Here is a 27,628-nt window from a genome sequence, read left to right on the forward strand (position 1 = left end):
CTTTGAATTCTACATGGAGAGTGGAGCTCCTTAATGGTTGGAAGTCAGGGTCCATCATCTGATTCTGGTAGCACATAGCACTGTGTTTAGTACAGAGTAAGCACTCAGTAAGTGTTAACTCATCATCATTTTTGTTCGCTACTCTTATCTATCCACTTACAAAGTGCCAGTCCCAGTGCTAGTTGAGGGCAGAGGTGGGTGGCAGGGTCACTGCCCAGTGCAGGGAGTAGGAACCCTGGGATGCCCCTCTCCCATGTTCCTTTCCTCCTGTGGATTCTCTGGCTCCCACCCCATCCAGCCTACAACAGTTGCCATGGTGACCGAGAAGGCTCTGTGACTCCAGGCCCTGCTGCTACCGCAATGCCCAGCTCTCGCTGTCTCCCTCTTTCCATCTTAGGAACTGGTGGATTCTTCCCATGTCCGAGAGTCATGAGCGGCAGCAGAGGGGGTTGAATGTGTGCTGCCAAACTGGACATAAACTCCAGAGGGGCTGTGTCCTGGGACTGGTTTTCTGGAAACTTTGGATAAGCCCCAAATCTTTCCCTTTAGGGAAAGAATCAGGAGATGGGAAGAGGAGTTGGAAATTAGGCCCTGCGTCTTTCAGCGATAACTCAATGATACTGCCTTTGAGGAAACATAATTTTTAGTTCTGCGATTATTTCCCCTTTGTCCTTATAAACTGCAAAAGGTGGGTGGAGGGAGCCCAGACACCATGTGGGATAGTAGACCTGACTTGCATCTGGGAGTTAGGCATAGCTGGGCTCAAACGCCAAAGACAGGAAGCATTGTGGTTAGGGACTTGGCTTTGGAGTGACACCAACGGAGTTTCTATCCTTGGACTACCACTGACTGACCGAGTGACCTAGACCACATTAGGTGACCTCTGAGAATCGGCTTTCCTATGCATTAGAAGGGACAAATAATATCTTCATCACTGGTTTGAAGTTAGGATTCAACAAGGTATTCATGAAAAATGTGCTTCAGTCATAATCATTAATAATTAATAAATAATCATAAATAATTATTAATCATTAATAAGCCCTCAGTATCATAAACATTATTGCCCCAGATCTGACCATTGTTGTACCTAGGGAAAGTCCCCTCACCTCTCAGAGAGATGGAGATACCGCCTCCTGCCTCCCCCTCCCGCAGCTAGGGTGGACAGAAACCTGACTGCCTCTGCCCTTGCCTTGCAAAACCCCCCCAGCAGCATCTCATTGCCCTGGAAATAAAATCTGCCCCAAGGCTTTGCAATATCTGGCTCTGGCTCAAAACCTGCCCTTCTATTGCTCCTTCTTGATGGTGGGTTGCTGCCACTCTGCCTGGGCCACCGTTCTGGTAACGTAGGTCCCCTTCCCTGGTGCAGGGTCTTCTCACCTGCCCCCTAGGAAAGTCTCTGCCTGCTCCTGCTCTCCCCCTTTCCTTGCTCCTCACTTCTCCTTCTGCAGTCAGCTGGCGCATTACCATCATCTTCTCCCTCTGAGAGGACTTCCTGGGTCTCTCTGAAGTCCTCCTGGTCATCACTTTTTATTTGTTATCAGAAGCACCCCTTCTGACTCAGCACTAAATACTATGCGTAATTGTCACTGCCTATCATTTGTTTACCTTTCTTGGGGGAGGAGACACATATTCTCCAGCCTGCCTGTGTCCTCAGGGCCCATCATGTGCCTTGCTCCTGGTAAGCGCTTACTAAATGTTTGCTGAATGAGTGACTAACAGGATCCCTATGTGAGCTCTCTTTCTTAGGCCGGCTTTCAAAATTGCCTTAAAATTAAGAGGAGGGCAATTTTGTGCTTCAGGAGTAGAGGCCCACAGCTTATGGGGCCCCAAGGCTGGATGTTTCACAAGGAAAATGGAGATCAGAATACCTGATAAAGGTAGCTTGGAGCACTCAGAGAAGTACAGGTGAAAAGTTCACCTGGGGATCTTGTCAAAACACAGGTTCTGAGTCAGTAGTGCTGGGGGCCTGAGACTACATCTCGGACAAGCTGTCCAGTGGGCTCCATGCTACTGCTTCTCCATAGAAGTCAGTTCTTGAGAAAGCCGTGAACTTTCAGACCTCGGAGTAACATGGTTGATCAGAATGAGTGCAGGGGCTGGGAGAGCAGAGCCTGAGTGGGTTGTGGGTGGGCCTCCTGCCTGACCCAGGCCCTAGGGGCAGGGAAGACAAAAGCAAAGGAAGGGCTGGCTCCTCTCTATGCCTGAGCAGACCAGCCGGAGGAGGCTGGAATCTGTTTTCTAGAATTTGTCTTAGTCCCAGGCAAAGAATTCCATCCAGGAGTTTGCTCATTCATTCATCTATTTATTTCTTCAATCAATATTTGTTATTCTTAGGCCCCGAGGATGCTGTGGGGACAAGATAGGCAAAGGCTCTGTCCTCTTGGCATTTGTGTCCTGGAGACAAAGGCCTGGATTTGAGCCCTGGGATGTGTGTGCGTGTGTGTGTGTGTGTGTTGCTGTGTCTGATTTTGGTCAGTCACTTCAGCTTCAGCAATGGAGCCTTAGTGAAATGTGACAGGTGTTATTGGGAAGATCTCAGGAAATAATGCCTTGAAAAGATAAGGCATTCCTGTTCTGCATAGAACCACCAATCTGAATGTCCAGCTTTATAACTGTTACCCAAAGTTGTTGATCTGCAAAAGAGCATTGCATCAGGGAGTTTCTTTATTCATTCAGTCATTCATCCAACAAGTATTTGCACTGTCCCAGGCTCTGGGGACGTTGTGGGGACAAATCCAGCAAAGTCCCTGTTCCCTTGGCATTTATGTCCTGGGAAAGGGGACCTATCAGATGGTCACCAAGTAAACACGTACGTAAGTAGGAAAATATTAGTGCTAAGCCTTGAGGAAATTAAAACAGCGAATATAGTGCAGACTAGGAAGAAGTGGGGCTGTGTTAACTGGGGGATTAGAGGACACCTCCCTGACAGATGAGATTTAAACAGATCTGAATAATGAGAAAACACAAGCCATGCTGAAGTGTGAGGGGAAAGTATTCTGGACAGAGGAAACAGCACGTGCAAGTGTCCTGGGGCAAGACAGCTTGATAAATATGCAAGGAAGAGCAGTGTGGCCCCGGCACAGTGAGCCGGGGGCACGCCAGGAGCTGAGCTCAGAGAGGTCAGGGGCGGGGGGGTGGGGGTGGGGGTGGGGGTGGGGGGAGGGTGGCAGTGGGGGGTGCTGCACAAGACAAGACCTTGTTAGCCCAGTAGAGACTTAAGATTTTATTTTTAATTACATAGAGGGAGAGTCAGTGAAGAATAGCTGCCGGGGAGGGATAGAACTGATTTGCGATCACCGGGACAACTGTGGGAAGAATAGATTGTAAAGGAGCCCGAGTGGGGCAGGAGAAGCCCTTAGGAGGGGGTAGCAGTGGCGCTGGTGTCGCTGGTGTCAGTGGGGGATAGCAGCAGAACCAGGCCAAGTTAGCTCTTCCTGTCAGAGAGAACATGGGCAGTGAGGAAGACACGTGCGCGTGACTTGAGAGTTGGCAAAGTCCCACATGCCCTACTATTTTGGGAGGAAACACGATTTACAACGCTTACTAATCTTGTTCCCTGGGAACACTTCTGCAAAGGCAAAACCTTCATGAAGTTGGAAGGAAACAAGGCCAGTTCTAATCCTGCCTAGACACACAGAACCTTCAAAAGGAAGGCATCGATTATAAAGGAAGACTGTTACCCCAGTTCCCTCCCTGTCCTCTGAAGTCTCATTGAAATTCTTTGCTTATCTGAAAGGGTACAAGATCCTGCTTCAACAAGTAAGGAGTGGTATTCACACTGAGTTGCATGAAACAGACTCTAATTCTGATCAAGCATTGCTCTAATTTGACGGGGGCGGGGGGCGGTTCTGGAAGGAAAATGAGATAGAAGTGATGATGCAGACAATTTAATTAATTTAGAGACTGGGCACTGTTTTGTTTTTTCTAAGACCACCAGAGCGGGCACAAAAGAACCAGCGACTAGGCAAGGGTAGGAGCAAAACTGCAAGTTTATTTTGGTCACCTAAGGTGTGGGGAAGAGGTCTGTCGGCCTCCGGCAAAGAAGGCCGACAGAGTCCCCCCGTGGGGCTCTCGGATGGCGTTCCTGGAGTCCTGACATCCCGATAGGAGTAAAGGACTGAGGAAGGCCCCGCGTGGCACTCGTCCAGAGCGGCTTTTCTGGGAGTGGGAGGGCGATAGGCGGGGCAGGGCGTGTCCGGGGGCGTTCCGCAGGTGCGACCAGGTAAATCTTGGTCTCTTCAGATTGACGTCACCTGGCGCATGCCCAGTTGGTCTGCACCTTCCCGGGCGTCGGCTGCATTTTCGCGCGCGCGGGAAAAGTTGGGGGGGGGGATGAAGAACCCGGAAGTGCGCCATCTTGCCTCCGTTCGTCCAAACAGGCACAAAATCCAGGAGCCAAGGTGTGTGTCTGTGTTGGTTTAGTGGTGTGGAGGCAGCAGGGGGAGGGAGGAAACACTCAGTTTTCCGGCTACCAGGTCTAGGGAATTGTATCTCAGTTGCCTGTAGGGGTGGGGCCCTCCCATTGCTTCAGGGTTGGGCCAGGTCCCCTGGGCCCAGGGTCCTTTCATTACAAAGGACTGAAAATGCAGACAGCTGACGTTATCTGCATTAAACAATAGCCATAGAGCTCCACTGCCTGGTGTCATAGAATTGAGCCAGGAACACCTTTAAAGGCAGTACCATTATCACACCTTCTGCGGTAACCCACAAAGAATCCGGTCTTCCCCTAATTCTCAAGAAGAGCACCATGATGTTACATTGTACTTTGAGGCTTAATAGCATTTATTTATTTGTTTAACATACACATTTAAAATATATCACAATTTCTGGGGTTTTTTTGTTTGTTTGTTTTTTGTTTTTGTTCTTTTTTTTTTGAGATGGAGCCTTGCTCTGTCGCCCAGGTTGGAATGCAGTGGCGCCATCTCGGGTCACTGCAACCTCTGCCTCCCAGGTTCAAGTGATTCTCCCGCCCCAGGCTCCTGAGCAGGTGGGATTACAGGCGTGTGCCACCACACCTGGCTAATTTTTATATTTTTAGTTGAGACGGAGTTTCGCCATGTTGGCCAGGCTGGTCTCGAATTCTTGACCTCAGGTGATCCGCCTGCCTCAGTCTCCCAGAGTGCTGGGATTTAGAGGCGTGAGCCACCGCGCCCGGCCCTCAATTTCTTTATTATAAAAAAGGAAATCTCTCTTCCCTTCAACCCATGGAATTGGCCTGGGCCTCCTTCCTTCACAGAGTAGTCCTGGGGTTAGCATTTTGCAAGTTGGGGGACTTAGGAGCAAGGTGTGTTCCAGCTCCCCACTCCCCCGGAATCAGTCCCCTTTCCACTCTTGGGAACACACTGGAAGCTGCCAGAAGCTGTGGCAGAACCAGCGGAGGGTGAAGGAACAGCATTTCAGACAGATGAGGCAGGAAGGCCCTTTCCTGACAGCCATCCCTGAGGTGTCCTCAGAGGACCATATGTCCCAGACCTGCTGCTGGCCAAATAGATTTCATGACTAGGAATATGCACCGTTTGGTTAACTCTCGGCTCCTGCAGCTGTCTGATGAGGGGTCGGGAGGGAGGAGCCAGTCACCTCATTTGTGGGCTGAAATTCCATCTCACGTCATGGATCCTGGGCTCCCGGGCTGCGAACCCCCAAGCACCCCCAAGCTCCGCTTGCGCCGCGGCTCACAAGGGTTGGAGACGCACCTTCTCCAAGTGCTGTTTTCCAAAAGCTCAGGCAGGGAGCCGTATTTTGAACTGAGGCTACTCACTTCATTTCTTGGTAATAATAAAAATTCAGGGAGGCGGTGTCGGGGGAGAAAAGGGTTTGCTTCTTAAAGGGGAAGGGGGGAATGAAAGGGGACGACTTTATCCGGAAGCTGTGACTGCCACCTGCTGGACGATGTCAGCTGAGCAAGACAAAGTCTCCCTCCTTCCCATCAGCCGTTCCTGCATTTCAGGAGAGGCTCGGTGGAGGGAGAGAAACAACCACAACACAGCGTCATGGATGCTGTGATAGGCGCGGTCTGGAATAGGGGCTCCGGGCGTGGGTGCTGCAGCCACACACAGCTTGGGTTTGAGTCCCTGCCCCGGGACTTCCCTGCTGTGACTTTGGCTGAGCGACTTAACCTCTCCTGTGTCTCGTCCTTCTTATCTGTAAAATGAGGCTCACGGCCCCTGTCTCACAGAATGGCAGTCCCTGTCTCCTAGGTCGTAAGGATGGAATGACGCACTCCACGTACACACCGAGCACGGGTCTGGCTCAGAGACAGGGCTCAGAAGTTGGCTGGTAGCATGGCGGGAAGCCTGGAGCCACGGGAACCTCTGGATGGTGTCAGGTGCTCTGCGGCCCACGGGGGCGGGAGTAGGGGGGAAGAACTAGTGAGCAGAAACATTCCTCCTCGCCCCATCAGGTGAGGGAGACAGGCATGAACACTTGAATGAAGACTAGAAAAGGCTGGTGCCTGCCCCCACGGTCTCCTTGGGGAGGGAGACCTGAACACAGGTGGTTAGAATTTGTAATAAGCATATTCTGGGATGGGATTCAGTGCCGTAGAAGCTGTCCCACCTGGGGAGTGGGCAGACTTCGGGGAAACAGTGGAGGTGGCGCACCTGGCACTGAGGGTTGGCCCCTTGCTGTAGGTGAAGGAGATGCTGGAGATGATGTCTAAGTGTTGAGATGAGCCACGGTCCTCTCCCCCTCTTACCAGAACACTTGAGTCCCAAGAGGCTGGTGGTCGAGGGGCGGGTGCTGATATGAGGCTGAGGTGGGGGAAGGTGACAATAAAGAAGTAAACAGTAAATAAGAGAGAATTTCAGAGTATGGTAGAGACAATGTGTGAGGGAGGGTGCGAGGACAGAGCTGCTTTGGAGACGGGTCCAAGGTGGCAGCTCTCAGGAGGGGCCTTTAGGCTGAGATCTGAATCGTGAGAAGGTGTGAGCTGGGTGCACCAAGCTCATGAGGCTCTCGCGTCATCCTGCTGGGCGTCCTGTTAGCAGCCCCGCATACTGACTGGAGAACAGGGAAGGCCCCAGGTGACAGGAACGGTGAGACAGCTCTGTGATTGTTCCACATGGACAGGCCAAAACAAGGTTTTAAGGCACAGTAGCCTCAGTTTCCTCTGTTCCCTACATCTCCTCCTTCCCTATTCTTCTAAAGGGAAGGAGTTATATCAGATTTGATGTCTCTCCTACCAAGATAAAAAAGAACACGAGATTAAAAAATAGATATTTTATATTTATAAAAATATATACTCAAAAGGACTGGAGAGCTACTGAGGTGGTAAAACCGTGAGGCGGGTGGTGCACAAGTCTAGGCAGAAGACAAGCACCAGGGTGATGCAATATTCAGCATGACTTCTCCAGACATTGGCTGATTGTGAGTGGCAGCCTAGAGACTAAGACGCTGAGCTGTAGGTGGCCTCATGGGGTGTAAGGGACAAAAATAAGACCAGGGCCAGAGAGGGCCCTGATAAACACCCTGGACTTTAAATTGGGGCATTTAAGAGCTAGAGTCTAGAGAGTCAGACCAAACAAGATATACACTAGCCTTCGTAAAGTCTGAACCCAGCTATAAATCAGCTTGATCCCAGATAGGGAATTAAGATGAACCTCCTCTACCTCAACTGCCCACTAGAAACAAAAGTAAATTCTCTCTGGAGAACGGTAACATTATCTGGAGCTTCAAATAATCTCTACAATTTTTATTACACACCATCTGGTATTTGATTTTAAAGAATTTTCCAGCATACCAGAATTCAAAATCCAATGACTAAAAAATAAGATAAACAAATGGCTTCAGTTACCATAATGGTATTTTTAAAATGTCAATAGTTTTTTGGGGAACAGGTGGTGTTTGGTTACATGAATAAGTGCTTTAGTGGTGATTTCTGAGATTTTGGTGCATCCATTACCCAAGCAGTGTACACTGTTGCTGCTACCCTGGAGCAGGGTAGTAGACTACCCAATGTGTAGTATTTTATCCCTCACCCTCACTCCCACCCTTTCCCCTGAGTTGCCAAAGTGCACTGTATCATTCTTATGCCTCTGTCCTCCTAACTTAGCTCCAATTTATAAGTGAGAATATGTAATGTTTGGTTTTCCATTCCTGAGTTACTTCACTTAGACTAATGGTCTCCAGCTCCATCCAGGTTGCCGTGAATGCCACTATTTTATTCCTTTTTATGGCTGAGTAGCATTCCATGGTATATATATATTCCACATTTTCTTTATCCACTCATTGTTGAATGGACATTTGGACTGGTTCCATATTTTTGCAATTGCAAATTGTATGGCTATAAACATGCATGTACAAGTGTCTTTTAAAAAATAAAATGACTTCTTTTCTTTTGGGAAAATATACAGTAGTGGGATTGCTGGATCAAATGGTAGATCTACTTTTGGTTCTTTAAGAAATTGCCACACTGTTTTCCATAGTGGTTGTACTAGTTCACATTCCCATCAGCAATGTAAAAGGGTTCCCTTTTCACCACATCCACAGAAACATTATTTATTTTTAAATTATGGCCATTCTTGCAGGACTACGGTGGTATCGCACTGTGGTTTTGATTTGCAGTTCCCTGATCACTAGTGATGTTGAGCATGTTTTCATGTTTGTTGGCCATTTGTGCATCTTCTTTTGACAATTGTTTCTTCATGTCCTTAGTCCACTTTTTGATGGGATTATTTGTTTTTTTTTTTTTCTTGCTGAATTGAGTTGCTTGTAGATTCCGGATATTAGTCCTTTGTTGGAAGTATAGATTGTAAAGATTTTCTCCCACTCTGTGGGTTGTCTGTGTACTCTGCTGATTATTTCTTTTTAGTTTACTTAAGTACCATCTATTTATCTTTGATGCATTTGTTTTAGGGTTCTTGGTCATGAAGTCTTTGCTTAAGCCAACGTCTAGCAGGGCTTTTTCCTATGTTATTGTTTGGACAAACGGAGGCAAGATGGCGCAGTTCCGGGTTCTTCACTGTCAACTTTCCCGCGCCCGGGAAAGACACGGGTCGACTGCGCAGGCGCAACCCGACCTCCGACGGAGAGAAACCGGAACCCGCCTAGCCACGCCTACCGCCCCGCCCTGACCCGCCTATGTCCCGCCCACTGCCCTCCCACTCCTGGGCCCAGGACATAAAAGCCGCTCCCGGCGGGCACGCCGCGCGAACTTTCTCGGCCCCTCCTAGTCTACGCGGGACCCGGGAACCTCGTCCGAGAACGCCGGAGCGAACTTCCTGGGCCCCTCCTGCTACCCGGGACCCGGGAACCGAGAGTGCCGGAGCGAACTTCCTCGGCCCCTCCTCCTGCGTGGGACCCGGGAACCTCGCCCGAGCGAGCTTCCTTGGCCCCTGCTCCTGTGCGGACCTGGGAACCTCGCCCGAGAACGCCGGAGCGACTTCGTCGGCCTCCACCGCCGGAGGCTGGTGAACCTCGCCCCTCCCTCACACTTGGTTTGTAAATAAAGGTTTTTTTGTCTTGCCTACTTGCCTTTTCTCTGGCATTTGCTCTGGGGGTCGCATTAAAGCCAATCAGTTATCTTCTAGAATATTTATGGTTTCAGGTCTTAGATTTAAGTCCTTGATCCATCTTGAGTTGATTTTTGCATAAGGTGAGAGATGAGCATCCAATTTCCTTCTTCTACATGTGGCTTGCCAATTTTCCCAGTATCATCTGTTGAATAGGGTGTCCTTTCCCCACTTTATGTTTTTGTTTGCTTTGTCAAAGATCAGCTGGGCTGTATTCGACTTTATTTCTGAGTTCTCTATTCTGTTCTGTTGGTCTATGTGCCTATTTTTATACCAGTACCATACTATTTTGGTGACTATACGCTTATAGTATAGCTTGAAGTCAGGTAATGTGATGCCTCCAGTTTTTTTTTTTTTTTTTTTTTGGTCCCATATGAATTTTAGGATTGCTTTTTCTAGTTCTGTGAAGAATGATGATGGTATTTTGATGGGAATTGCTTTGAATTTGGCAGTATGATCATTTTCACAATATTGATTCTACTCATACATGAGCATGTGATGTGTTTCCATTTGTTTGTGCCATCTATGATTTCTTTCAGTAGCATTTTGTAGTTTTCCTCGTAGACGTCTTTCGCCTCCTTGGTGTATTCCTAAGTATTTTTTACAGCAATTGTAAAAGGGGTTGAGTTCTTGTTCTGATTCTCAGCTCGGTTACTGTTGGTGTATTGTGGTGCTATTAATTTGTGTACATTGGTTTTATATCCTTAAACTTTGCTGAATTCATTTATCAGATCTAGGTTCTTGTTGGATGAGTCTTTAGGGTTTTCTAGGTATATGATCATACCATTGGCAAACAGTGACAATTTGATTTCTTCTTTACCAATTTGGGTGCCCTTTCTTTCTTTCTCTTGTCTGATTGCTCTGGCTAGGACTTCTAGTACTACGTTGAATACAAGTGCTGAAAGTGGGCATCCTTGTCTTGTTCCAGGTCTTAGGGGGATTGCTTTCAACTTTCCCCCATTCAGTATAATGTTGGCTGTAAGTTTGTCATAGATGGCTTTTATTACCTTAAGGTATGTCCCTTCTATGTCAATTTTGCTGAGGGTTTTAATCATAAAGTGATGCTGGATTTTGTCAAATGCTTTTTCTGTGTCTACTGAGATGATGGTGTGATTTTTGTTTTTAATTCTGTTTATGTGGTGCATCACATTTATTGACTTGTGTATGTTAAACTATCCCTGCATCCCTGGTATGAAACCCACTTGATCATGGTGGATTATTGTGTTGCTATGTTGTTGGATTCGGTTAGCTAGTATTTTGTTGAGGATTTTTGCATCTATGTTTATCAGGAATATTGGTCTGTAGTTTTCTTTTTTTACTATGTCCTTTTCTGGTCTTGGTGTTAGGGTAATACTGGCCTCATAGAATGATTTAGGGAGCATTCCCTCTTTCTCTATGTTTTGGAAGTGTCAATAGTATTGGTATCAATTATTCTTTAAATGTCTGATAGAATTCAGCTGTGAAACTATCTGCTCCTGGACTTTTTGTTGTTTTTCTTGGCCATTTTAAAACTACCATTTCAATTTTTCTGCTTGTTATTAGTCTGGTCAGTTTTTTTATGTTTGTTTTAGACAGTCTCACTCTGTCCCCCGGGCTGGAGTACAGTGGTGCCATCTTGGCTCACTGCAACCTCTGCCTCCCAGGTTCAAGTGATTCTCCTGCCTCAGCCTCCCAAGTAGCTAGGATTACATGCACCTGCTACCATGCCTGGCTAATTTTTGTATTTTTAGTAGAGACAGGGTTTAGCCATGTTGACCAGGCTGGTCTTGAACTCCTGACTTTAAGTGATCCGCCTGACTTGGCCTCTCAAAGTGCAGGGATTACAGGCATGAGCCAGTGCGCCCGGCCTGTTCAGAGTTTTTATTTCCTCCTGGTTTAATCTAGTAGGGTTGTATATTCCAGGAATGTATCCATCTCCTCTAGGTTTTCTAGTTTGTGCATGTAAAGGTGTTCATAGTAGCTTTGAATGATCTTTTGTATTTCTGTGGTATAGGCTGTAATATCTTTCACTTTTTTTCTAATTGAACTTAACTGGATTTTCTCTCTTCTTGGTTAATGTCACTAATGGTCTATCAATTTTGTTTATCTTTTCAAAGAACCAGCTTTTTGTTTCATTTATGTTTTGTATTTTTTTTGTTTCAATTTCATGTTGTTGTGCTCTGATTTTTGTTATTTCTTTTCTTCTGCTGGGTTTGGGTTTAGTTTGTTCTTGTTTCTATAGTTCCTTGAGGTGACCTTAGATTGTCTGTTTGTGCTCTTTCAGACTTTTTGATGTAGGCATTTAATGCTAAGAACTTTCCTCTTAGCACCACTTTTGCTGTAGTCCCAGACAATTTCATAGGTTATGTCACTATTATCATTCAGTGCAAAAAAATGTTTAATTTCTATCTTCATTTGACTGTTGACTCAGTGATCATTCAGGAGCAGATTATTTAATTTCCATGTATTTGCATGGTTTTGAGGGTTCCTTTTGGAGTTTCTAATTTTATTTCACTGTGGTCTGAGAGAGTACTTGATATAATTTTGACTTTCTTAAATTTATTGAGACTTGTTTTGTGGGCAATCATATGGGCTATTTTGAAGAATGTTTCATGTGCTGATGAATATAATGTATATTCTGCAGCTGTTGGAAAGAATGTTCTGTAAATATCTGTTAAGTCCATTTGTTCTAGGATATAGTTTAAGTCTGTTGTTTCTTTGTTGACTTTTTGTCTTGATGACCTGTCTGTGCTGTCAGTGGAGTATTCAAGTCCCCCACTATTGTTGTGTTGCCGTCTGTCTCATTTCTTAGGTGTAGTAGTAATTGTTTATAAATTTGGGAGCTCCAGTGTTAGGTGCATATATATCTAGAATTGTGATATTTTCCTTTTGGACTAGTCCTTTTATTAGTATATAATTTTCCTCTTTGTCTTTTTTAACTGTTTAAGTCTGTTTTGTCTAAAAGAATAGCTACTCCTGCTCACTTTTGGTGTCCGTTTGCATGGAATATCTTTTTCCACTCCTTTACCTTAGGTTTATATGAGTCCTTATGTATTAGGTGAGTCTCTTGAAGACAGAAGATACTTGGTTGCTGAATTCTTACCCATACTGCCATTCTGTATCTTTTAAGTGGAGCTTTAGGCCACTTACATTCAATGTTAATATGGGGGTGTGAGGTACTATTCTCTTCATTATGCTAGTTGTTGCCTGAATACCTTGGTGTTTCTTTGTGTTACTGTTTATAGGCCCTGTGAGAATTATGCTTTAAGTAGGTTCTATTTTGGCATATTTTGAGGTTTTATTTCAAGATTTAGAACTCCTTTTTGTATTTCTTGTACTGCTGGCTTGGTAGTAGCAAATTCTCTCTGCATTTGTTTGTCTGAGAAATACTTTTCCTTCATTTATGAAGCTTAGTTTTGCTGGATACAAAATTCTTGGCTGATATTTGTTTTGTTTAAGGAGGCTGAAGATAGGAAGGACCCCAATCCCTTCTAGCTTGTAGGGTTTCTGCTGAGAAATCTGCTGTTAATCTGATAGGTTTCCCTTTGTAGGCTACCTGATGCTTTTTGCCTCACAACACTTAAGATTATTTCCTTCATCATGACTTTAGATAACCTGATGATTATGTGCCTATGTGATCTTTTTGTGATTAATTTCCCAAGTGTTAAGCTTCTTGTATTTGGATGTCTAGATCCCTGGCAAGGCCAGGGAAGTTTTCCTTGATTATTCCCTCAAACATGTTTTCCAAACTTTCAGATTTCTCTTCTTCCTTGGGAACACCAATTATTCTTAGATTTGGTCATTTAACATCAGCTCAAACTCCTTGGAGGCTTTGTCCATTTTTTAAAAATTCTTTTTTCTTTGTCTTTGTCAGATTGGGTTAATTTGAAAGCCCTGTCTTCAAGTTCTGAAGTTCTTTCTCCTACTTGTTTGATTCTATGTTGAGACTTTCAGTGGATTTTGCATTTCTCTGTGTCTTTCATTTCCAGAAGTTGTGATTGTTTTTTATTTATGCTGTCTATTTCTCTGGAGTTTTTAAAATCCATGTCCTGTATTATTTATTAAAAAAATTTTTTAAGTAATTTTTCACCTTTCTTTGGTGCCTCCTTGAGTAGCTCAGTAATTGACCTTCTGAATTCTTTTGCTGGCAATTCAGAGATTTCTTCTTGGTTTGGATCCATTGCAGGTGAGTTAATGTGATCTTTGGGGGGCATTAAAAAACCTTGTTTTGTCATATGACCAGAATTGTTTTTCTGGTTCCTTCTTACTTGGGTAGACTATGTCAGAGGAAAGATCTGGGGTTCAAGGGCTGCTGTTCAGATTCTTTTGTCCTATGGGCCCTTAATGTGGTATTCTCTCCTCTAGGGATGGGGCTTTCTGAGAGCCACACTGCAGTAATTGTTTTTGCTCTTCTGGGTCTAGCCACTCAGCTGAGCTACCAGGCTCAGTGTCTGCAAAGAGTCCTGTGATGTGATCCGTCTTCAGGTCTCTCAGCTGTGGATACCAGCTCCTGCTCTGGTGAGGATCCTTAGCTGTAGTTTCGTTCAGTGTGCTAGCCCTCTTAAATGCTGGTTGTATTAGCAGTGAAGTTGTCACATGGACAGACTCAAGACCTCTGGTTATCCAGTATGTTGCAGACAGTAGAATTAGCTGTTGTCTTCTCCCTTCTTGGAGAAGGGTTTTTATGAGTTGCCGTAACAGCATGAGTTGCTTGACCACCAGCCAGGAGGTGGCACAAGGGGATTGCAAGCTTGCCCTAAAGTCACCTGGATAAGTATTTGGCTCTCTCAGGCAATGGACAGGGTCAAAGAGATCCCACAAGTTAAGATCTTTTGTCTTCAGCTACCAGGGTGAGTAGAGAAAGACGATCAGGTTTGGGCAGAGCTGGCGTGTCTGAGCTCTTCTTGGGCAGGGGCTTGCTGTGGCTGCTGTGGGGATTGGGTGTAGGTCTCAGGCCAATGGAGTTATGTTCCCAGGGGGATTATGGCTGCCTCCACTGCAGCATCCAGGTTGCCACGGAAGTCAGGGAAAGCTGGCCATGACAGGCCTCACTCAGCTCCCACGCAGTCAGCAAGGCCAGTCTCACTCCCTGCCTGCCCCACCAACAACACACAAAGTTTATATCCAGGTGGCCAGTGAGCAGGGCTGAGATCTTACCCCAGACCACAAGCCTCTCTGCTAAGAAAACAAGCAGGGCTTTGAGGCTTCGCCCTTCTCTGCTCGCTGCAGCTTCTGTGCTCATATCTGCACTTCCCCTTCGCCCTCCTCCTCCCCGCTTGATTCTGCCCTGGAAAATTCATGCTTGGTCGAAAGTATAACAAAGTTCAGCTGGAAGTTTCCTTCTCCCTGTGGTCCTTCCCCAATTCCACTGGCAGCCCTCCCCAAGGACTCCATGAGAGAAAGTCAGAAATGGCTTCCTGGGGAGGGAGTAACTTGAGGGCTTTTTCTGCTGCTGCTTCTACTTTTATATTTTGCTCAGCTCCCTAAATTCATTCCAGCTCTAGATAAGGTTATATTCTTTTCCTGAGATCTGGATTTCCAGGTTTCCCAGTGAGGATGTGTGTCTGGAGGTGAACTTTCCCCCTCTCACACGTTGGGCACTCACAGCTTTTCAGCCGTCTCACAGAGTTTGCAGCAGCAAGTGCTTCTTTCAAAGGATCTGTGAATTTTCTGTTTTCCTGGTATGTTCCTGCAGTAGTTTTTGGAGCAAAAGTTCATGATGTGAGTCTCCACATGCTGCTCTCTTCATCTGAGTGGGAGCTGCAAGTTAGTTCTGCCTCCTACTTGTCATTTTTTCCCCAGTAGGTCTTCTTCTATGTGTCCCATAATAGTATTGACAATAACTCTGATCAATATATTCTAGAAAATATTCTGAAGGAATTATGAATAAGAGACTCAGCAAAATGGGCCAGGCACGGTGGCTCACGCCTGCAATCCCAGCACTTTGGGAGGTTGAGGCAGGCAAATCACAAGGTCAAGAGATTGAGACCATCCTGGCTAACACGGTGAAACCCCATCTCTACTAAAAATACAAAAAAATTAGCTGGGCGTGGTGGCGGGTGCCTTTAGTCCCAGCTGTTGGGGAGGCTGAGACACAAGAATGGCATGAACCTGGGAGGTGGAGCTTGCAGTGAGCTGAGATTGCACCACTGCACTCCAGCCTGGGCGATGGAGTGAGACTCTGTCTCAAAGAAAAAAAAAAAAAAAAAGAAACTTAGCAAAATGGAAATGGAAATTCCAGCAGTGGGACATATAACTGAAATTAAGAACTTAGGCTAGGTGTGGTGGCTCACACCTGTAATCCCAGCACTTTGGGAGGCAAAGGCAGGAGACCACTTGAGCCTAGGCGTTCAAACCTGGCAACAAAGTGAAACCCTGTTTCTACAAAAAATCAAAAATTAAGCCAGGTATGGTGGCACGTGCCCGTGGTCCCACTACACAGGAGGCAGGATTGGAGGGTTACTTAAGCCCAGGAATTCAAGGCTGCGGTGAGCCATGATCATGCCAGCCTAGGCGACAGAGTGAGACCCTGTCTCAAAAACATAACAAAAGAACTTAATAGAGGGTTTAATAGCAGATTAGATAGTGCTGAAGAGAAGATTAGTGAACTGGTATATAAATCAGTAGAAAATAATCAGACAGAAGATTAAGAGAAAGAAGTGTGGAAACTACAGAATAGCAGAAGACATCTATGAAGCAGAGTAAAAGTATTTAACGTATGTGTAGTGGAGTCTCAGAAAAAGAAGGCAAAGAATGGAACAGAGGCAATAGCTGAAGAAAAATGGCCTAGAATTTACCAAAGCTGAGAAGTGCTATCAAGTTGCATATTCAAGAAGCACCAATAAGCCCAAACAGAGTAGAGACAAAAACTCCACACCTAGTCACTTCATGGTGAAACTGTTGAAAAGCAATGAAAAAAGAAAATCTGAAAAACATGCAGAGGAAAAAAGACACATTACTTTGAAAAGGGCAGTAATATGACTAATAGCTGACTTCTCAAAAGCAATACCAGAAACAAGAAGACAATAGAATATCTTCAAAGTGCTGAGAGAAGATAGTTGGCAACACGAGTTCAATACCCAGCAGAAATATATATATAATATGTATACACACACACACACATACATATATACAGTTTAAAATGAATGAAATAAAAAAAAATGAATGAAAAGCAACGGAAAGAGTAAATATATCAGTAAACCTAAATGAAGCCCGACTGTATACAACAATAGTAATACTGATGTCTCATGATGCTTAGAATATACTATAAAATTACCAAAAACTCTATATGTGCCTACATAAGACATAGGAAGGAAGAAAAGTTGAGAGTTGAGTCACCAAAATGGCAGAGTAGAAGCAATCTGGCTTCCCTCTCCCCCACAGAAAACTAAAACCAATATCCGTGCAAAGGTTATCAGCAGCAATATCCTAGAACTCAAATATGAAGCAGAAATGATCCCCAAGGCCACAGAGAAGTGAAGAAACCTCCAACTGGAGGGTAGGAGAAATGGATTTCTTTATCCTTGATGACTGTGCCCCAAGCTGCCAGTCACCACACAGAAAACTGCCCTGAGAATCATTTTGCTGTTTTCTCTTTCAGAATTTCTTCAGAATATTTTGTAGAATATGTTGATCAGAGTTATTGTCAATATTATTATAGGACACAGAAAAATACCTACTGGGGAAAAATGGCAGATAGAAGGCAGGATTAATTTGCAGCTGCCATTCAGATGAACCGAACAGCATGTGGACACTCACATCATGAACTTTTGCTCCACTGGTGACAGTGAAGTAGATGCCAGCTTTCACATTATCCTGGGTTCCTGCGTCAACCCATAGAAAGTGTCATGAGTGCCTGAAGGGAGACAAACCCTTGAGGGCAGCTTGAGACTAAGAGGGGAGGACAGCAGTTCAGTGGCCCTCCAGCAGCACCACCCTGTGAGAGGCATGCTCCACAGGTCCCTGGGCACGACCCCCTCCCAGCCTTCCCACATGGCTGGGGTGTTTCATTTGGGACCCATCACCCTCCATCCAAGTCCGGCAGTACTACTAATGTTTGTGAAAGTGAGGCAAACCTGGGCTTAAGGGGCCATCTAGCGTGGAAAAGGAGGCAGTGTCCTAGTGGAAACGGGATTCAACAGGTGGACTGCAAAGAATCTCTAAGCAAATATACCCTAGAAAGACAAAAACAAGCTGGATGTGAAGACTGGAAAATATAACCTTTCATGCAAAGACATGGATGCACATCCAGAACAAACAACAACAAACAGGGAACCATGACCTTCTCAAACAGACAAAGCAAAGTGCCAGTTACCAACCCTAATGAGACAGTGATGTGTGTTTCTGTGAGGTATTTCTTTTTTCTTAGTGAGATTAACATTTAAGCTAGTAGACTTGGAGTAAAGCAGATTACCCTCCATAATATGTGTGAGCCTCATCCAATCATTGGAGGGCCTGTGTATTAGTCCATTCTCATACTGCTCATAAAGACATATCCAAGACTGGGTAATTTATAAAAGAAAGAGGTTTAATTGACTCACCGTTTGGCATGGCTGGAGAGGCCTCAGAAAACTTACAATCATGGTGGAAGCGGAAGCAAACATGTCCTTCTTCACATTACAGCAGCAAAGAGAAATGCTGAGCAAAAGGTGGAAGAGCTCCTGATAAAACCATCAGATCTTGTGAGAACTCACTCACTATCATGAGAAAAGCAACATGGGGATAACTTCCCCCACAATTTCAATTACTTCCCACTGGGTCTCTCCCACAACGTGGGGATCATGGGAACAACAATTCAAGACGAGACTGGGTGGGGACACAGCCAAACCATATCAGCATGGAAGAAAAAGACTGGGCTCACTTGAAGAGGGGAGAATTCTGCCAGCAGAGGACCTTTGGACTGGAACTGCAGCATCAACTCTTCCCTAGATATCTTAGTTTGCTGGTGTACCTTGTAGTTTCTCTCTCTCTCACACACACAGAGTCTTTTGCTTCTGCTTCTCTGGAAAACCCTAATACACATATCCATGAGAATAGCTAAAATGAAGACGACAATGCCAACTGGAGGTGAATAAGTGGAGCAAGTGGAACCCTCATACTTGGCTAGAGGAGTGTAAATTGGTACAACCATTTTGGATACCTGTTTGTCAGCAGCACCTATAGCTGGACGTATGAACACCCTAAGCAACTCCACACTAACATATAATATAGCCTATAACCTGTTTCCACAAAAGGTATGTATGAGATTCTTCTTAGCCACACTAATAATGAACCAAACTGGAGACAACTAAATGTCCATCAATAAGTGGAAAGGATAAAAAATGGTGACATAGTCAAATGATATGCAAACTTCTACAGTTGTTAACTAACCAAGTTCATTCTGCCCTCAGGCAGAAAGCCAATCACAGGTGATAGGTTTTGCAAGGGAGAAAAGATTTCATTTGCAAGGCTACTGTGTGAGAAGACAGGAGAACAAACCTGAAATCCACCTCCCCAAATAGAGGGCTTGAGGGTATTTAAGGAATAGAAAGCAGGGTGGTTTTAAGTATGGGGAAAGATGATTGGTAGGGAGGAAAGGTGAGGTAATTGGGGTTTCTGCAAGAGTGTAATCAAGCTACTTCATTCTTCACACGTTTGCAGAAAATGGCTGCATTGGCATGATCTGAGGGTGAGGTTTTTGGGCCTCTGACTTCAAAAGGCCATTCTTTGGGCATCCATGCAGGCCCAGTTGAAGGGTTGGTGGTCTTAACCGACTGAAAATGACCAAGAGCTGCCTTCCAGTTCCTGAAAAACAACCTTTAAGCACCCGTTACTATAGTGACCAACATCCAGAGATGTTATCTTATAAGGAAGCTTGTGGGAGTTTAGTTATGTATTGTTTGGCTACATGACTTAATAGTGGGATTTTTTTTTTTCTTTCTCATCCATGGACTCAGGTCATAGCTAGCATTAGATTTTTTTTTTTTGTTGTTGTTCTTTTTTGAGACAGAGTCTTGCTCTGTCACTCAGGCTGGAGTGCAGTGGCACGATCTTGGCTCACTGCAACTTCTGCCTCCTGGGTTTAAGCAATTCTCCCACCTTGGCCTTCCGAGTAGCTTGGATTACAGGTGCTCACTACCACGCCAACGAATTTTTGTATTTTTAGTAGAGACGAGGTTTCACCATGTTGGCCAGTCTGATCTTGAACTCCTGACCTCAAGTGATCCGCCCGCCTCGTTTTAAGAAAAACCAGAAGCAAGCAATGTAAAGCAAGCAAGGCAGGTTAAGTTTTGTGAGTTTATTCAGGTTAGCTCTTGGTTTCACAATAACATGTATCTCACTGACATAACTTGAGTGAAAGAAGTAAATTAGAGCCAGGCGCAGTGGCTCACGCCTGTAATCTCAGCACTTTGGGAGGCTAAGGCAGGCAGATCATGAGGTCAGGAGATGGAGACCATCCTGACTATCACGGTGAAACCCTGTCTCTACTAAAAAATACAAAAAATTAGCCGGGCGTGGTGGCAGGTGCCTACAGTACCAGCTACTCAGGAGGCTGAGGCAGGAGAATGGTGTGAACCCGGGAGGCGGAGGTTGCAGTGAGCCGAGATCACGCCACTGCACTCTAGCCTTGGCAACAGCGAGACTCCGTCTCAAAAAAAAAAAAAAAAAAAAAGTAAATGAAATGGATAAACCTAACTGACGACTTTTTTTTTTTTCTTTTTTTGGAGAAAGGGTCTTGCTCCATTGCCCAGAGGGAGTGCAGTGGTGTGATTAGAGCTCACTGCAGCCTTGACCTCTATAGCTGAAGCACCCTCCTCAGCCTCCCAAAGTCCTGGTATTACTGGCATCTGGCCACTGATGACATCTGAAACCAAAAAAAAAAGGAAAAGGATGGTGACTGGGTGAGGCCATGAGGTGTTTCTGCAGTGTACCATTTCTTAACCTTGATGGATCTTACACAAGTATACTCACCGTGTAAAAATTCAGCCATTTACATAGTGATGATTCGTGCAGCTTTCTGCATATAATTCAAAAACAAATGTTTAAGAAAGTATGTCTCTGTCACTACCTATTACTTTGGGGAAGTAACTTCACATTTTGGAGTCCCAGTTCCTCTGGCATAAAATGGTACATGAATTTAAAGAGATAGTCAGGTTGGGCGCAGTGGTTCGCGCCTCTAATCTCAGCATTTTGGGAGGCCAAGGCTGGCAGATTGCTTGAGCCCAGGTGGTCAAGACCAGCTTGACCAACATAGCAAAACCTTATTTCTACTAAAAATACAAAAATTAGCCAAGCCAAAAATTAGCTGGGTGTGGTGGTGCACACCTGCAGTCTCCCAAGGTTGAGGCAGGTGAGTCGCTTAAACATGGGAGGCAGAGATTACAATAAGCTGAGATTGCATCACTGGACTCCAGCCCTGGCACTGGATTCCAGCCCTGGCGAAACAGCAAGACTCTGACAAAGGCGGGGGGCGGGGGGGGGGGGAAGGGTTAGTGGGAAACCTATTTGTAAAGTTTACATGTAAAGAAATTACAATATGCACCTCACAGGTTATGTCCTGAATGGACAACTATCTCTCGCTGTGTGCCAGATGCTGAATATACACCTTATTTTGATTTATCCTCACAACTCAGTTCTCCTGAGTTTACATCTGAAGACACTGGAGGCTCAGAGAAGGAAAGCGGCTGGGCGCGGTGGCTCACACCTGTAATCCCAGCACTTTGGGAGGCCAAGGCCGGCGGATCACCAGAGGTTAGGAGTTCAAGACCAGCCTGGCCAACATGGTGAAACCTGATCTCTACTAAAAATACAAAAATAAGTGGGGTGTGGTGGCTCATCCTTGTAATCCCAGCTACTTGGGAGGCTGAGGCAGGAGAATTGCTTGAACCTGGGTCATGGAGGTTACAGTGAGCCGAGATCGCACCACTGCACTCCAGCCTGGGTGACAGAGCGAGACTCCATCTCAAAAAAAAAAGGAAAAAGGAGAGAGAGAGGGTAAAGGGCTTGCCCAAATAACCCAGCTGGCCAGTGCCTAACCAGGTTGGGCCTCACATCCCTGTCCCCTCAGCCCCGTGTCTCTTGGGGATCATGGCTCCATCACCACCACCTGCCAGGCCAAGGGCATACTGGAACCTTCTGGCAGCCAAGGGCTCTGTGTTCTCCCCCAGGCTCCCAGATTCAGGTGGCTGATGCTCCAGGCTGCTCAAGTCCTGTGTGGGTTCCTCACTCTGAAATCCTCCCGTACCCAAGCATGGGGGTGTCTCCCTAGTAGTGACCTGGTCCCTTTCTCCCACCCTGTTCTTGGAGTAGCTCATTTCCTCTGAGGGGTCTGTACCTCCTCATCATCCCCAACCCAGCACCCGCCCTCTTTCCACTTCTCTCCAGATGGAGAGAAGTGTCCTGGGCCTCTCACCTCCCAGCAGCATGCCCTTCCCCTACTCCTGCAGCCCACACAATGACCGGCTCCCTGGCTCCTCAAGCCCAGCTTTCTCCCTCCAGCCCCCTAGCAGTGGTCCGGCCCTAACCTCCCTGCCCCACCCTGCATGGTGGTCCCCGCCACCCCCATGTGGTGATCCGGCCTTAACCCCGTCACCCCATCCCCAGTGGGTGGTTCTGCCCTAGCCCCCTCCCCCCATCCCTGTGGGATGGTCCAGCCTTAACCTCCTTCCCCACATCCCCATGCCGTGGTCTGGCCCTAACCCCGTCACAGCATCCCTATGGGGTGGTCCGGCCGTAAACCTGTCCCCCCTCATCCCGGCGCCATGATCTGGCCCTAACCCTGTGCCTTCCCCATCCCTACGGGGTGGTCTGGTCCTAACCCCCTCCCGCATCCTCGCGCAGTGGTCCGGCCCTGACTCCCTCCCCACAATCCCGGCAGGGTGGTCTGGCCCTAACCGCTCCCCGCACCCCTCGCCTGCACAGTGGGCCGTCCGGCGCCTGGAGCGTCGTGTTTGCTGAGGGCCGGGCAGCCGTTGACTGAGGCTGTGATGTCGGCGGCAGGCCGGGGTCAGGAGCAGGATTCGGCGCGCTTCGTCTATGTGACGCGCTTCGGCTCGCATCAGTGCGGTGGCGTCCTGCAGCTGGGCGGCCGCGGAGCTCAAGGCCTTTGGGGTCAGGGGTCCAGGCCTGGCTGTCGCCAGGAGAAGCCGAGGGACGCACCGGCGGTGGCGGGAGTCCAGGGTGGCAGTGAGTTGCCCTCTGGTTCCCGGCCCAGGGTCGCCACGACCCTTGGTGTGGAGGCCGCGGCCCCTGCCTCCTCCCAGCTGCGGACATCGAGCGTGCGAAGCGGCACCAGACCGACGGCGCTTGCAGGTGGCACCGTGCGACCGGGTGCGGCGGGGCGGGATGGGGCGCGGAGGGGCGGGGCGGGAAGGGGCGCGGCGGGGCGGGCTCACCTGCTGGGCGCCATCTTGCGGCACGTGGGAGGTTGGGGGCGGCTTTCCTGTCAAGCCGTGTTGCCAGCAGGCGGGGGCAAAGTGGAAGCCCAGTAATTCCCTTCAGAGGACTAGCGGTAGCCGGGACGGGCACCTGACATAAGAGGAGAGGTTATTGAATGGAGCCTTTACGGCCCCCTCACGGAGGCTTTTGTCCTGCGTGTTGCGGTTCTGGCTGAGTGAGATTGGTTGACTTCGTGAACCCGCCTCACCTGGAGGACTGACTTTTGGATGCTGTTGCGTCATCCTGACTAAAAACAGCATGAGCTTTACGTTTAAATCAGGAAATGTCTTAAATTCAAAAATTAGCCTCCCATAGGTTTTCCATATGTCTTGATCAATTTATTTCTAAATATTTAATCTTCTTTGCTGTTGTAAATGGGGTTTCTTTTTACGTAATGCCCTCTAAATGCTTATTGTGTATAGGAAGCCAATTTATTTTTTTTGAGACGGGTTCTTGCTGTGTCACTCAGAGTGGAGTGTGGTGGTCCAATCACAGGCTCACTGAAGCCTGGACCTCAGCCTCCCAGGTAGCTGGGACCACAGGTTGGCACCCCCATGCCCAGCTACTTTTTTATCTTTTGTAGACATGGGCGTCTCCCTATGTTGCCCAGGCTGGTCTTGAACTCCTGGGCCCAAGTGATCCACCTACCTCAGCCTCCCAGCCCTGGGATTACATGCAGGAGCCACTGGGCCAGGCCTGTCTTGGTTTTTCTTTTTCCTTGTTTTTGAGACAGTCTTGCCCTGTGGCCCAGGCTAGAGTGCAATGACATGATCTTGGCTCACTGCAACCTCCGCTCTCCTGGTTCAAGTGGTTCTTCTGCCTCAGCCTCCCAAGTAGCTGGGATTACAGGCACCTGCCACTGCGCCCAGCTAATTTTTTTTCTGTTTTTAGTAGGGATGGGGTTTCACCATGTTGACCAGGCTGGTCTCAAACTCTTGACCTCAGGTGATCCACCCGCCTCAGCCTCCCAAAGTGTTGGAATTACAGGCATGAGACACCACGCCCAGCCCTCTCTTGGTTTTTCTAAATCAACTTTACTGAGGATTAATTTACATATGTTTTGAAGAGGTTTGCCAGATTTATACACACCCTAGTAACTGCCACCATAATCAAGATATAGAACATTTCCATCACCTGTACTTATAAAATAACAACTTTATTAAACTATAGTTCACAGTGCATACAGTTCACCCATTTTGCATGCATAGTTGACATATTCATGGTTGTGTAACCATCACCACTATTTTAGAGTGTTTTTAACCCCAAGAGAACCCCTGTATCCATTAAACATTACTCACCATTCTCCCTATTTGCCCTCCTTTACGCATAAGCTCAGCCCTAACCAAGTACTAATCTGTTTTCTGTCTCCATAGATTTAACCATTTTGGACATTTCATATATGTTGAATCATAGAGTATGTAGGCTTTTGTGACTGGCTTCTTTCACTTAGCCTGTTGGTTTTTGCGTGCTAATTTTAGATCTTGTTAACTCACTGGACACTTTTATTATTAGTTTTATCCTTGATTCTCATGATTTTCCAGGTATCAATATATATTATTTGTAAAGAGGTATAATTTTGTTTCTTTTTCACCCATTCTTTGCCTGCGATAGATTTATTTTGTCTAATTGCATTTGCTAATACCTCAGGGGCAATGTTGAATACTATTGGAGATAGCGGGCACCTTAGCCTTCCTTGTTCCTGACCATAGGGGAAATGCCTGTAATGTTTCCCCATTAAATAAGGTGCTGGCTATCTGACTAAGGATTATATATTTCAAATATTACAAAGTATCCCTCAATACTTATTTTTTCAGTTTTTTTTTTTTTTATCATGAATGGGTGTTGATTTTTGTCAGAGGATTTCTCGGGTCTATGGAGATACTCTTTTTCTTTAGATTTATTTATTAATATGGAATGTAATATAAATGGATTTCTGATTATTGTACCAACCTTGCATTCCTGAAGTAAATTCTACTTGGTTTTGGTGTGTTATTTTCCTAATATAGTGTTGGACTCTGCTAATAATTTGTTTATAATTTTTGCATCAGTATTCAGGAGGGATAGTGATCTTTAGTTTTTCTTTGTACTCCTTTATCGGGTTTAGGTATCAGAGCTGTGTTTACTTCATAAAAGGAATCAGGAATTTTTCCTTTTCTATGTTCTTGGATAATTTATAGAGTGTTGGGATTATCTTGTCTTTGAAGCTTAGGTAGAATTCTTCTGTAACTATTAGGACCTAGTGCTTTTTGTGGGATAATTCCTTAATAACCTTCTCTATATTTTTCTATGGAGATTGACCTTTGTAGGCTTCCTAACTCTAATAGGTCAATTTTAGTAACCTGTATTTCCTTAAGGAATTATCTGTTTCATCTGGGTTTCCAAATTCGTTTGCATAGATATCTGCAAAGTGGTGTCTTATGATGTTTAAACATTTTCTTGCGTTTTAATGGTCATTTCCCTCTTGTCATTTCTTTTCCTGTATATATGTGCACTCTCCCTTTTTCGTGATCAAATTAGCCAATATTTTGTCAGTTTTGTTACTTTTTTTTTTAAACTAAGATTTTGACCAGGTACAGTGCCTCACACCTCGTAAGTTTACCACTTTGGGAGGCTGAGACAGGAGGATTGCTTAAGGCCAGCAGTTCAAGGCTTTAGTGAGCTATGATACGGCCTTCAGCCTGGAGAGACAGAGTGAGAACCTGTCTCTAAAAAAGAAAAATCAAGGTTCTGATTTATTAATTAGATATTTTGTTTCTCTAGTCTCTTCCTCATTAATTTCTGCTTTTAATATTATTTCTTGTTCTTTCTTTTGGTTTACTTTGTTCTTCTTATACTTTTTTTGTGAGCAGGACATTTAATTCATTTATTTTTATTCTTGTTATTAAGTGTTTAGTGCAATGAATTTTCTTCTAACCACTACTTTAAATACATCCCGTAGTTTCCCATATGTAGTGTTTTCATTGTCACTATTTTTAAAAGAAATTCTGTAATTTTTAACTCTTTTCCATAGAGTTGCTTAATAGATTTAAATTTTTTAAGTTTTCAGAGCATCTCAGAGTTTTATTTTTAATTTTTGCTAGTAAATGGTAGGTTTATTGTGATCAAGAGTATTGTTTGTGATGCCTTCATTTTATGGATGTTACTGTTGTTTTCTCTGTGACCTAATTTGTCATCCTTTTTGTTCTTTTCACCTCAGAAACCATGCCATTGGAAGACTGCTCCTTTAAATCTTGCTTGCCCCTTTAAACGGAGTCTGTCCATTATATTGCATGCTTGGCATTCTGTGTTGTGTCTGTCTCTTTAAATTTCTTCCCTATAGTCTGTACTCTGATTTGCCTAGTTATTTTTTTAGTATTTTCAGATTTAGAATGCATGTAATCTTAATATTGGTCACTTCAGCTCTTTTGAGGCATTTTTGTAGTGTTTCTAGTTTCTCTTCCCTGCTGGCCAGAGCCCCTGTAGGTCTAGAGCATATGGGATCATAGAGCAGCAATTTAATGTTTTTCTTTCATTTCACTTACAGTTATTTTGCAGCTTCAGCATCCTTTGTCTTAAAGTAATGCTGAGGGTGTGGTTTTTTGCTTGCTGTTATCTTCAGCTACCCAGAAGCCCTGCATTAAAAGATTATGAATAAGAAAAGTGATAGGAGCCGGGCACAGTGGCTCACACCTGTAATCCCAACACTTTGGGAGGCCAAGGCGGGCAGATCACGAGGTCAGGAGTTTGAGACCAGCCTGGCCAACATGGTGAAACCCCATCTCTACTAAAAATCAAAAATTAGCCAGGTGTGGTGGTACGCACGTGTAATCCCAGCTACTGAGGAGGCTGAGGCAGGAGAATGGCTTGAACCCAGGAGGCGGAGGTTGCAGTGAGCCGAGATTGTGCCACTGCACTCTAGCCTGAGTGACAGCAAGACTTTGTCTCAAAAAAAAAAAAAAAAAAAAAAGAAAAGAAAAGTGATAGGATCAGATTTATTAGTCCGTGCTGTACAGGGGGGATTGACTTAGAGGCAGGTTAGACTGAAAAAAAATCTCAAGTTGAAAAATATGTAAATACTTTGTTTGCTATTCTTTCAGAACTAAATTTACTTTGATAATTTATTAGGTTGGTGCAAAAGTAATTGTGGTTTTGGACCTTGACTTATAAGTCATTATAACTAGGCTCAAACACATCTTTATTAATCAAAATAGGAACCATTACAATCAACACATTTTTGCCAACAAGAAATAAGTGTTTATTCTTGTAGCATAAAAGTCCACACTTTGGGATTTGATGAACACTTGGGAAGCATTTTCTGTGTTCTGCTGATTGTGGAAGCGTTTTCCCTGCAAAAAGTTGTCCAGATGCCTGAAGCAGTGGTAGTTGGTTGGCAAGAGATCAGGTGAATGTGGTGGATGAGGCAAAACTTTGTGGCCCAATTTGTGCAACTTTTGAAGCGTTGGTTGTGCAGTGTATGGTCTGTCGTCGTTGTGGAGAATTGGGCCCTTACTGTTGACCAGTGCTGCCTCCAGGCATTGCAGTTTTTGGTGCATCTCGTCGATTTGCTGAGCATGCTTCTCAGATGTAATGATTTTGCCGGGATTCAGAAAGCTATAGTGGATCTGACTGGCAGCAGACCACCAAACAGTAACCATGATCTTTTTTTGGTGCAAGTTTGGCTTTGGGAAGTGTTTTGGAGCTTCTTCTCAGTCCAGCCACTCCCGCCTCCTAGTTCTCCTTCCTCT

At 45.5% G+C, this 27,628-nt stretch overlaps 2 protein-coding genes across 4 annotated transcripts in view; both read left to right on the plus strand.

The window, feature by feature from the left end:
- The first annotated feature begins 3,580 nt into the window (after positions 1-3,580).
- Positions 3,581-27,628, plus strand: part of NSG2 (neuronal vesicle trafficking associated 2) — a 133,410-nt gene continuing 109,362 nt past the window's right edge. The window contains exon 1 of one of the 2 annotated variants that reach the window (XM_033180332.1): positions 3,581-3,759. The gene's annotated coding sequence lies outside the window, so the exon portion shown is untranslated. The remainder of the gene's footprint in view (positions 3,760-27,628) is intronic. The other variant, XM_033180330.1, reaches the window with a different exon arrangement.
- The window catches only part of CUNH5orf47 (chromosome unknown C5orf47 homolog), a 109,732-nt gene continuing 104,449 nt past the window's right edge, over positions 22,346-27,628 (plus strand). For both annotated transcript variants that reach the window (XR_004429938.1, XM_033180333.1), the window contains exon 1: positions 22,346-22,778. Coding sequence is in view for 1 of the 2 variants with exons in the window: in XM_033180333.1 (XP_033036224.1) it covers positions 22,454-22,778 (325 nt within the window). In the remaining variant the exon portion in view is untranslated. The remainder of the gene's footprint in view (positions 22,779-27,628) is intronic.

This window comes from Trachypithecus francoisi, unplaced genomic scaffold (genome assembly GCF_009764315.1).
Source record: "Trachypithecus francoisi isolate TF-2019V2 unplaced genomic scaffold, Tfra_2.0 Lachesis_group2, whole genome shotgun sequence".
NCBI lineage: Eukaryota > Metazoa > Chordata > Mammalia > Primates > Cercopithecidae > Trachypithecus > Trachypithecus francoisi.